Genomic DNA, 11,820 nt, shown 5'->3' on the forward strand with positions numbered 1-11,820 from the left:
CTAAACTACGAACTGTTATTCTGATCCTTGATTGTGTTTGGAGTCCTGTTGAGGAAGAGGTCCAATTTGTCTCTGTATCTAGCACCAATGATTTCGTCAATGACAAGAATTAATATTTCCTGAAATTCAATGGCCCTGTAGACCAGGTCTTGTTGAGTGTATGAATAAAACCTCTTTCATTTCTCTAACCAACGCCCCAACCTGCTTCTGTTGTCTGAAAAGGCTAAAAAAAATAAAATAAAAGCAGTCACACTCACAGTCTCAATTTGTACATAAAAACTTTAGAACCCATGGTTGACAGTTTCTAAAATTTTACTAACATACGGGATCACCATCTTGGTAAAAATGTCACTACCAAAAAAAAAGTTTTTTACTTTTCAGGGCTTCTTGCCAGCATAGTTTTCATTACAGACGAATGAAAAAGGGATCAAGAAATACAAAATCTACATGCTGCCTCATGTTCCCATGTATGTATATATATAAATTAATCAAGAAATAAACATACTGTACTGCACTCGCAGTTTGCCTCGTACGCCAAGCTAGCTAAAGGCCAACACTTCTCCGGGTTTTCTCTTCGACTAAAACTACTTGTCTGGTATTGGTCGATGTCGATCAACCAAAAAGTGTCCGGAGAACGGTGTCTCCGAGCCCTGGAACGGCGGACAGGAAGTGGCCGGTGCCGGGGAGCTCGTGGTAGTTGACCCACCCGAGCTTGCCGGCGACGTGCCGCTGCAGCGCGACGGGCACGAGGCCGTCCTCGTCGCCCTGCCACAGGTGCACCGGGCACGGCGGCTCCGGCAGCGCCATGGGGTCGAACTCCCACTTTCCGAACATGACGGCCATGTCCCTGTAGTAGGACTCCTGGATCCCCTGCTGCGTCGCCATATCCCTCTTCTTCCGGAGGGTGCCGTCGGCGGTGAGGGTGCGGCGGATCTCGGCGTCCCGCTTGTTGGGGAGGTAGGTGGTGTTGACGACGACGGTGGAGGTGGGCAGGGGCAGCCAGCTCTGCTCCATCCACCAGTGTATGATGCCGGGGGCGTGGTGGGCCACGCGCAGCGCCCACTGGTCGCCGCGCTCCTGCCGGCCGTACTCCCGCGCCGCCAGCTCCGCCGGGAACCCGGGCCACCAGTAGTTCACCACCGGCGCCAGCATGGCGGCCCCGGCGATCCGCTCCGGGATGTACCTGAGCGCGCCCCACACGGCGTGGCAGCCGAGGGAGAAGCCGACGACGTGGAACTTGTCGCCGAGCCCCAGCGCGTCGGCCAGGTCCTCCATGTCCTGCGCCGCGGTCTCCACGGAGCGGCCCGGGTTGGGGTCGCTCTCGCCGTAGCCGGCGCGGTCGAAGCCCACCATGTACACGCCAAGCTCCTCGGCGACCTCCTGAAATCAAGTCGTTGCGCAGACGGTGTAAGCGACGGCGAGAGAGACGCGTGATCATATTATAATGAGCTCGCAGGCCGGGCGGGGGTGGCGAGACGACGGGAGAATGTATGCGCAGCACTAACCGGCGATGCGCGGAGGCTGTCGAGGCGGGAGCCGGTGAAGCCGTGGGAGAAGACGACCTTGAACCGCGCGCTCTCCTTGGGCACGCCGGACTCCTCGTACGCCAAGTGCCGGCCGTCCCTCATCCGGACCCGCGGCGCGGTGATCGGGGGCCCGCCGGGCGACCCGCACGGCGTGGGCGCCGGCGGCTGCACGGCCCGGAGCAGCCACTCGCCGAGCTGGCCCGCGAGCGGGCCCATGCCCATGCCCGTGCCCACCGGCGCCGCCGAGTAGTAGTACCCTCTCCCGCCGGAAACCGATCGGTCCATGGGATGATGGGAATGAATGAGACGGCCCCGAGCCTCGAGTCTGAAAGCTGGCTGGCTGCCGCCGTTCTTGGGTGTTGGCTCGGCGTGGTGCTGGTTGGTGCTGTGCTACGCAGGAGGAATGGTGGATGGTAGGTGGCGAGCAAGCACCGCGGGTGGGTGTTTATATATTGGCCGGGGCTGGACGCATGCGCGTGTGCGTTTGTGGACGCGATCGTGGGCTTTGCTTTCGGGCTGGTTGGTAAGGTGAGCTTGGGTACGATTTCGTCGGCTTTGGGAGGGAAACGCGGTTGTACGACGGGGTATTTTTGGCGTGCGCCGTTGCTCTCACTCTCGGGGAACCTACGCCCGGTCTCGGAGGATCTCATCCATGAAGCACCGATACGGCGACATCAATACGGCGATACGGATACGGGGATACAAAATACGGCAATTTTTAAAAACAGCAATACAACAATACGGCGAGTATATATAAATAATTAATAAAATACCATATTATGAAGACCATGGATTGAATGCCTGAGATGAGATCAAAGACCGCCCATTTGTTGCATCCATGCCTCTTTCTCAATGACTGAATGACCATCACTTTACTCAATCCTCCTAGTACTTGCATGCAGCAGTGGCCAGCGCCAACCAGCAGCCAGCAAGCACGCACACATACGTACGCATGCATGGCGGTAACAACTAACAAGCACACACAGCCAGCACAGCCGGCCCGCACACCCGCATCACGGTCACGGCGACGGGCGGCGGGCGGCGGATGCAGAGGCGAGTCCAGACGACGGTGAGCGACTTCAGCCGGTAGCGACGGCGACGACGAGCGACTCCAGTCGGCGGCGGTGATGCGCTCACCCGCGAATAGTCGATCCAATCTGCCGCCCAAACGAACTGAGTGGGCTGGCTGTTTAGGGTCACGAGTCGGCTTGTACTGGGCTTTCCGTGTCCCTGACGTGTCGGCGCCGTCCCGGCGGCCGTATCGGCATTTTTTTCGTTCTTTTTAAATCGAAAAACAGGATACTCCGTGGATACAGGTATCGATGGCGTATCTGACGTATCGAAGTATCGGCAACGTATTATACGCCGATACACAGCTTCTGGACGTATCGGTGCTCGTAGGATCTCATACTCGCAGTGCTACTGTGCGAGGGCATCTCAAATCAGGGGCCATCAAAACGCCTCCAAATGTTTGAGCCGAAATGGTTCAGACGCTAGAAATCTTACAACTCGGTTTCAAACTTGGGAAGCTCCGGGGGAGTCCGGTTGTTCGCCACTTCGCCGGGTCAGACTCCGACATCCTGAACCCATCTAAAAACTAGCCGGCACCCGCACATTTTGACAATCCCCATTTTTTTCGTGTCGAACCCCGCCTTCTTCGGCTCCATCGCCAAGGCCCTTCACGAGGCTCGTCGTCCCTTCAGACGCGAAGAAGTCTATCCGCATCCGCGTTACGCCAAAAGCAACGCCTGAAGCCGAACAGAAACAGGGACCTCGTGTCACCCACGTCTAGCGATATGAGGGAAACCCTAGCCGCCACCGGTACGTCCCCACTCCGCCGCGCCCTCTGCATCACCACTGCCAAAAGGCTTGTCGGCAACGCCACGCTCCACCCAGGTATGGTGGCGGCTGGCAGCTTCGTCCATGGCGCACCACGGCGCCACCCCCAAACCTCCCACATGATTCAAATTGTCTCGGCGTGAGGCCGCCTCTCTCCCCTTCGATTGTCGCGTCCTCCTCTATCATGCCCCCTACCCCACCCCATTGTGGTCACTCCCTCCCATCACGACGTAGCTCCCCTCTTGTGCTGGTGGTGGTTGGGTGCAACACATGAGTGGTGGCAGCCAAGCTAGCTTGGTTCTGCATCGTTGCAGACCGTTCCTCGTCTCCGATGGCGCTTCCTCCGAGCTGCGGTGATGGCTTCTATGGAATTATGTGGTCATAGTGGTTTTCTTGGCAGGCAGTTGAGGCCTTGCTGCGGACCCTTTGTCGGCGCCGCTTCGGGCCCGACAGCAATGGACCTGCGATCTGCAGCGCCCACGCCCCGCTGGCGTCGTTTGTCAGTGCAGTCCTAGTTGCTGCATTCTCTCCTGCCTTCGGCTCACCGCCGACCCGGTGACTCCGCCCTCGGTAGCTCGGATTTGTGTTCCCTTTTGGCTCCTAGCTTGCCGGTCACATCGATCGCCATCCCGTCCTCTATGTCAGCTCTCTCTATCCTGCAGCCTTCCCGACCCGCCCACCTCCACGCCTGCCAGGCCCAAAGCTCATGTTTTTCGGTGACGCCCAGTGCCAACCTCCCAAGGTAGGAGCACCCCCCTCTTGAGGTGGTGGTCTCAACCATCGGACTGACTTCTGATGGCGGCTTGGACTACGTCGGTATTTTCCCAAAGAGGAAGGAATGATGCAGCACACCGATGGTAGGTATTTCCCTCAGTGATGAGACCAAGGTTATCAAACCAGTAGGAGAACCACGCAACACTACGTGAATGGCACCTGCACACAAATAACAAATACTCGCAACCCGACGTATTAAAGAGGTTGTCAATCCCTTTCGGGCAACGACGCTAGAAATTGGCAAGTGGACAGGATAAAAATATGATAGATTGGATAAATAGATCTCGCAGGAACGCGAGATAAAATAAATAAGAATAAATTGCAGCAAGGTATTTTTGTATTTTGGTTTAATAGATCTGAAAATAAAAACAAATAAAATAGACTGCAAAGGCAAATATAATAAAGAAGAGACCCGGGGGCCGTAGATTTCACTAGTGACTTCTCTCGAGAAAAATAGCAAACAGTGGGTAAATGAATTACTGTTGGGCAATTGATAGAACTTCAAATAATCATGACGATATCGAGGCAATGATCATTATATACGCATCAAGTCCAAGATTAGTTGGCCGACTCCTACCTGCATCTACTACTATTACTCCATATATCGACCACTATTCAGCATGCATCTAGTGTATTAAGTTCATGGAGAAATGGAGTAATACAATAAGAACAATGACAAGATGTAGACAAGATCTATTTATGTAGAAATAGACCCCATCTTATTATCCTTAATAGCAATGATACATACATGTCGGTTCCCCTTCTGTCACTGGGATCAAGCACCATAAGATCGAATCCATCACAAAGCACCTCTTCCCATTGCAAGATAAATAGATCAAGTTGGCCAAACAAAACCCAAATATCGGAGAAGAAATATGAGGCTATAAGCAATCATGGATATAAGAGATCAAAGAAGACTCAAATAACTTTCATGGATAAAAAGATAGATCTGATCATAAACTCAAAGTTTATCGGATCCCAACAAACACACCACAAAAAGAGTTACATCATATGGATCTCCAAGAGACCATTGTATTGAAATCAAGAGAGAGCGAGAGCGAGAGAGAGAGAGAGAGAGAGAGAGAGAGAGAGAGAGAGAGAGCCATCTAGCTACTAACTACGGACCCGTACGTCTACAAAAGACTACTCACGCATCATCGGAGAGGCACCAATGGACATGATGAACCCCTCCGTGATGGTGTCTAGATTGGATCTGGTGGTTCTGGAACTTGCGGCGGCTGGAATTGATTTTTGTCGACTCCCCTAGGGTTTCTGGAATATTGGGTATTTATAGAGCAAAGAGGAGGTGCGAGAGGCCACCGAGGTGGGCACAACGCACCAGGGCGCGCCCGGGCCTCCAGGAGTGCCCTGGTATCTTGTGCTCACCTCGGGCTCCCTCTTCGGTACTTCTTTGGCCCACTGGATGTCTTCTGGTCCAAAAAAAATCCACAAAAAGTTTCCCGTGTTTGGACTACGTTTGATATTGATTTCCTGCAATGTAAAAAACATGTAGAAGACAGCAACTGGCACTGGGCACTATGTCAATAGGTTAGTACCAAAAAATGATATAAAATGACTATAAAATGATTGTAAAACATTCAAGAATGATAATATAACAGCATGGAACAATCAAAAATTATAGATACGTTGGAGGCGTATCAACTTTGTCATCTCCGGACCCTGATCTTGCGGCAATGGGATTATTCGAACTCAGGCCAGGGTGAAATCCTTGCTCGGCCGGCCAATGCTGGTAGCGGCGACACTCGCGGGTGTCATTTCCCTTCTTGGAGGGGCTGACATAGCCTCTATCTGTTCCCTTCTCTGAGCACCGGGGAAACCCTTGGTCCAGTTCTTTAGATCAGAAGGCGGCCGCTGCATGATGTCGCTTCCCTTCTTGAAGGCACTATCTTCTTTGCTAGTGGCATCCCTGTTGTGTTTGGAGATGTTCGATATCATACTGGTTCGGCCTGCCCCTCTAGTCTAAGGCTTGGTGGGTTTTGTTTTGCTTTTTTCCTCTGTTCGGGCTGAGCATCCCTTGTCTCTCTGCTCTGGGTGCCATGCCCACACCTTCTGATGTATATGTTTGTGCCATGTGTTGTACCCTTTCATGTACTCATTTTATTTCCTTCTACCAATGAAATGATACACACACTTTGCGTATTCACAAAAAATGTCGACGTGTGAAGGAGAGGGCGGAGAAGAAGCACATGCGGCCACTCCGTCCGAGGCTCCTCCTCCACATCAGACCATCGTGGCGGTGGCACTCAGTGTTGGAAATATGCCCTAGAGGCAATAATAAAATGGTTATTATTATTTTTCTTTGTTCATGATAATTTTCTATTGTTCATGCTATAATTGTGTTATCCGGAAATCGTAATACATGTGTGAATACATAGACCACAACACGTCCCTAGTGAGCCTCTAGTTGACTAGCTCGTTGATCAAAAGATAGTCATGGTTTCCTGGCTATGGACATTGGATGTCATTGATAACGGGATAACATCATTAGGAGAATGATGTGATGGACAAGACCCAATCCTAAGCATAGCTCAAAGATCGTGTAGTTCGTTTGCTGTAGCTTTTCCGAATGTCAAGTATCATTTCCTTAGACCATGAGATTGTGCAACTCCCGGATACCGTAGGAGTGCCTTGGGTGTGCCAAACGTCACAACGTAACTGGGTGACTATAAAGGTACATTACAGGTATCTCCGAAAGTGTCTGTTGGGTTGGCACGAATCGAGACTGGGATTTGTCACTCCGTATGACGGAGAGGTATCTCTGGGCCCACTTGGTAATGCATCATCATAATGAGCTCAATGTGACCAAGTGGTTGATCACGGGATCATGCATTACGGTACGAGTAAAGTGACTTGCCGGTAACGAGATTGAACGAGGTATTGGGATACCGACGATCTAGTCTCGGGCAAGTAACGTACCGATTGACAAAGGGAATTGCATACGTATTGATTGAATCCTCGACATCGTGGTTCATCCGATGAGATCATCGTGGAGCATGTGGGAGCCAACATGGGTATCCAGATCCCGCTGTTGGTTATTGACCGGAGAGGCGTCTCAGTCATGTCTGCATGTCTCCTGAACCCGTAGGGTCTACACACTTAAGGTTCGGTGACGCTAGGGTTGTAGAGATATTAGCATACGGTAACCCGAAAGTTGTTCGGAGTCCCGGATGAGATCCCGGACGTCACAAGGAGTTCCGGAATGGTCCGGAGGTGAAGATTTATATATAGGAAGTCAAGTTTCGGCCATCGGGAAAGTTTTGGGGGTAATCGGTATTGTACCGGGACCACCAGAAGGGTCCCGGGGGTCCACCGGGTGGGGCCACCTATCCCGGAGGGCCCCATGGGCTGAAGTGGGAGGGGAACCAGCCCCTAGTGGGCTGGTGCGCCCCCCTTGGGCCTCCCCCTGTGCCTAGGGTTGGAAACCCTAGGGGTGGGGGGCGCCACCCTTGCCTTAGGGGGCAAGGCACCCCCTTGGCCGCCGCCCCCCTAGGAGATTGGATCTCCTAGGGCCGGCGCCCCCCTAGGCACCCTATATATAGTGGGGGGGGGGGAGGGAGGGCAGCCGCACCCAAGCCCCTGGCCTCTCCCTCTCCCTCCCGTGACACTCCTCCGTCTCCCTGCGCTTGGCGAAGCCCTGCCGAGATCACCGTTGCTTCCACCACCATGCCGTCGTGCTGCTGGATCTTCATCAACCTCTCCTTACCCCTTGCTGGATCAAGTTGGAGGAGACGTCTTCCCAACTGTATGTGTGTTGAACGCGGAGGTGTCGTCCGTTCGACACTTGGTCATCGGTGATTTGGATCACGTCGAGTACGACTCCATCAACCCCGTTCTCTTGAATGCTTCCGCGCGCGATCTACAAGGGTATGTAGATGCACTCCTCTCTCCCTCGTTGCTAGATGACTCCATAGATTGATCTTGGTGATGCATAGAAAATTTTAAAATTCTGCTACGTTCCCCAACAATGGCATCATGAGCTAGGTCTATGTGTAGTTACTATGCACGAGTAGAACACAAAGCAGTTGTGGGCGTCGATATTGTCAATTTGCTTGCCATTACTAGTCTTATCTTGATTCAGCGGCATCGTGGGATGAAGCGGCCCAGACCGACCTTACACGTACGCTTACGTGAGACTGGTTCCACCGACTGACATGCACTAGTTGCATAAGGTGGCTGGCGGGTGTCTGTCTCTCCCACTTTAGTCGGATCGGATTCGATGAACAGGGTCCTTATGAAGGGTAAATAGAAATTGGCAATTCACGTTGTGATTTTGGCGTAGGTAAGAAACGTTCTTGCTAGAAACCTATAGCAGCCACGTAAAAACTTGCAACAACAATTAGAGGACGTCTAACTTGTTTTTGCAGCAAGTGTTTTGTGATGTGATATGGCCAAATGATGTGATAAATGATATATGTGATGTATGAGATGATGATGTTCTTGTAATAGGAATCACGACTTGCATGTCGATGAGTATGACAACCGGCAGGAGCCATAGAAGTTGTCTTTATTTATTTATGACCTGCGTGTCAACATAAATGTCATGTAATTACTTTACTTTATTGCTAAAGCGTTAGCCATAGTAGTAGAAGTAATAGATGACGAGACAACTTCAAGAAGACACGATGATGGAGATCATGATGACGGAGATCATGGTGTCATGCTAGTGACAACGATGATCATGGAGCCCTGAAGATGGAGATCAAAAGGAGCAAATGATATTGGCCATATCATGTCACTATTTGATTGCATGTGATGTTTATCATGTTTTACATCTTATTTGCTTAGAACGACGGTAGCTTAAATAAGATGACCCCTCGTAATAATTTCAAGAAAGTGTTCCCCCTAACTGTGCACCGTTGCGAAGGTTCGTTGTTTCGAAGCACCACGTGATGATCGGGTGTGATAGATTCTAAAGTTCGAATACAACGGGTGTAAGCCAGATTTACACACGCAATACACTTAGGTTGACTTGACGAGCCTAGCATGTATAGATATGGCCTCGGAACACGGAAGACCGAAAGGTCGAGCATGAGTTGTATAGGAGATACGATCAACATGAAGATGTTCACCGATGTTGGCTAGTCCGTCTCACGTGATGATCGGACACGGCCTACTTAACTCGGATCATGTTTCACTTAGATGACTGGAGGGATGTCTATCTGAGTGGGAGTTCATTGAGTAATTTGATTAGATGAACTTAATTATCATGGACTTAGTCTAAAGTCTTTACAATATGTCTTGTAGATCAAATGGCCCACGTTGTCCTCATCTTCAACGCGTTCCTAGAGAAAACCAAGCTGAAAGACGATGGCAACAACTATACGGACTGGGTCCGGAACCTGATGATCATCCTCATAGCTGCCCAGAAAGATTATGTCCTAGAAGCACCGCTAGGTGACGCACCTGTCCCAGAGAACCAAGATGTTATGAACGCTTGGCAGTCACGTGCTGATGATTACTCCCTCGTTCAGTGTGGCATGCTTTACAGCTTAGAACCGGGGCTCCAAAAGCGTTTTGAGAGACACGGAGCATATGAGATGTTCGAAGAGCTGAAAATGGTTTTCCAAGCTCATGCCCGGGTCGAGAGATATGAAGTCTCCGACAAGTTCTTCAGCTGTAAGATGGAGGAAAATAGTTCTGTCAGTGAGCACATACTCAAAATGTCTGGGTTGCATAACCGCTTTTCTCAGCTGGGAGTTAATCTCCCGGATGACACGGTCATTAACAGAATCCTTCAGTCGCTTCCACCGAGCTACAAGAGCTTTGTGATGAACTTCAATATGCAGGGGATGGAAAATACCATTCCTGAGGTATATTCAATGCTGAAATCAGCGGAGGTAGAAATCAAAAAGGAACATCAAGTGTTGATGGTGAATAAAACCACTAAGTTCAAGAAAGGCAAGGGTAAAAAGAACTTCAAGAAGGACGACAAGGGAGTTGCCGCGCCCGGTAAGCAAGCTGCCGGGAAGAAGCCAAAGAATGGACCCAAGCCCGAAACTGAGTGTTTTTATTGCAAGGGAAGTGGTCACTGGAAGCAGAACTGCCCCAAATAGTTAGCGGACAAGAAGGCCGGCAACACTAAAGGTATATGTAATATACATGTAATTGATGTGTACCTTACCAGTACTCGTAGTAGCTCCTGGGTATTTGATACGGTGCGGTTGCTCACATTTGTAACTCAAAGCAATAGATGCGGAATAAGCGGAGACTGGCGAAGGACGAGGTGACGATGCGCATCGGGAATGGTTCCAAGGTCGATGTGATCGCCGTCGGCACGCTGCCTCTACATTTACCTACGGGATTAGTTTTACCCCTTGGCGGACGCCCCCCTAGGATATTGGATCTCCTAGGGCCGGCACCCCCCCAGGCACCCTATATATAGTGGGGGGGAGGGAGGGCAGCCGCACCCAAGCCCCTGGCCTCTCGCTCTCCCTCCCGTGACACTCCTCCGTCTGCCTGCACTTGGCGAAGCCCTGCCGAGATCACCGTTGCTTCCACCACCACGCCGTCGCGCTGCTGGATCTTCATCAACCTCTCCTTCCCCCTTGCTGGATCAAGTTGGAGGAGACGTCTTCCCAACCGTACGTGTGTTGAACGCGGAGGTGTCATCCGTTCGGCACTTGGTCATCGGTGATTTGGATCATGTCGAGTACGAATCCATCAACCCCGTTCTCTTGAACGCTTTCGCGCGCGATCTACAAGGGTATGTAGATGCACTCCTCTCTCCCTCGTTGCTATATGACTCCATAGATTGATCTTGGTGATGCATAGAAAATTTTAAAATTCTGCTACGTTCCCCAACACTCAGGCTATCACAACCCTATCCCACCAATATAAGGTGTGGTACTACTTCGGTGCCCACCAGTACCATCAAACAATTATCACAGCCCTCTGTGCCTCCTTCACCTCCGCCTCCGGCCACCTTCCACCGTACATCATCAACCTCAACAACGACTATGTGTTCACCAAGTCGCCAACGCTTGTCTGGTTGTAGTTTCTGTCTAAGGCACCAACACAAAAGCAAGCGACGAAGGTGGTGATCCAACCAAAGGAGAGCTTGCACCGACAACCCATGTGGCTAGGTCGAGGGGGAGCAAATGGGAGAAAGAGAAGCGAGAAGGGGAAACATCCAAGACGAATAAATTTGAGGACATCACATGGAATAAGGAGGCAAGTGGCATGATGACCTCAAGGAGAAAAGTAGATGTAGAGGTTTAACATGTTCATGGAAATACAAACAAAAAAGGTTGAGCTCCTAGAGAGAAAGCTTGCGACCAAGCACACATCCGAGGAGCAAAGGATCTTATACGTGAAGGCCGATGACTTGGATCCCGATGTGGCCAAACTTCTTCACGCCTTTGTGTGATAGCATGATAGCACGCTTTGCACAAATAAAGAGGGCAGCTGAAAATTGAGGCATTTTGTTGGGAAAAATGGTTCTTTCGCTTTAGGATTCGAGGGATGTAAAAACCTTCATCAACATTCAATCATATTGTTAGTAGTTGTATTTGTTTGCAACTATTTAATATATGGTCTAGTTGTCATTAATCTAATATTTTTTCAAAAAAATAAGGTTGGGCTAATAAGGGAGGATTTGAGGAACATGATTCGACAACCTTCGTCCGCAAGGTTGTGGACACGTTGCCCATAGACATTTGGT

The 11,820-nt window shown here is 50.7% G+C and overlaps 1 protein-coding gene across 1 annotated transcript; it reads right to left on the reverse strand.

Moving 5' to 3' along the window:
• Positions 1-352: 352 nt before the first annotated feature.
• LOC123126800 (uncharacterized) lies at positions 353-1,933 on the reverse strand. Its single transcript, XM_044546738.1, has 2 exons — positions 1,506-1,933; positions 353-1,380 (listed from the first exon to the last, which is right to left on the reverse strand). The coding sequence occupies exons 1-2, from the start codon at positions 1,809-1,811 to the stop codon at positions 613-615; spliced, it is 1,074 nt and encodes a 357-aa protein (XP_044402673.1). The 5' UTR covers positions 1,812-1,933; the 3' UTR covers positions 353-612.
• Between the last annotated feature and the right edge of the window lie 9,887 nt (positions 1,934-11,820).

Source organism: Triticum aestivum, chromosome 1A (assembly GCF_018294505.1).
Source record: "Triticum aestivum cultivar Chinese Spring chromosome 1A, IWGSC CS RefSeq v2.1, whole genome shotgun sequence".
Lineage (NCBI taxonomy): Eukaryota > Viridiplantae > Streptophyta > Magnoliopsida > Poales > Poaceae > Triticum > Triticum aestivum.

What these genes read in the sequence shown, in the direction of transcription:
- LOC123126800 (XM_044546738.1), bottom strand. Translation starts at nt 1,811, where the DNA reads ATGGACCGATCGGTTTCCGGCGGGAGAGGGTACTACTACTCGGCGGCG. An exon ending in ACAGCCTCCGCGCATCGCCG is followed by an intron (nt 1,381 to 1,505) that starts GTTAGTGCTGCG and finishes ACTTGATTTCAG; the next exon opens with GAGGTCGCCGAGGAGCTTGG.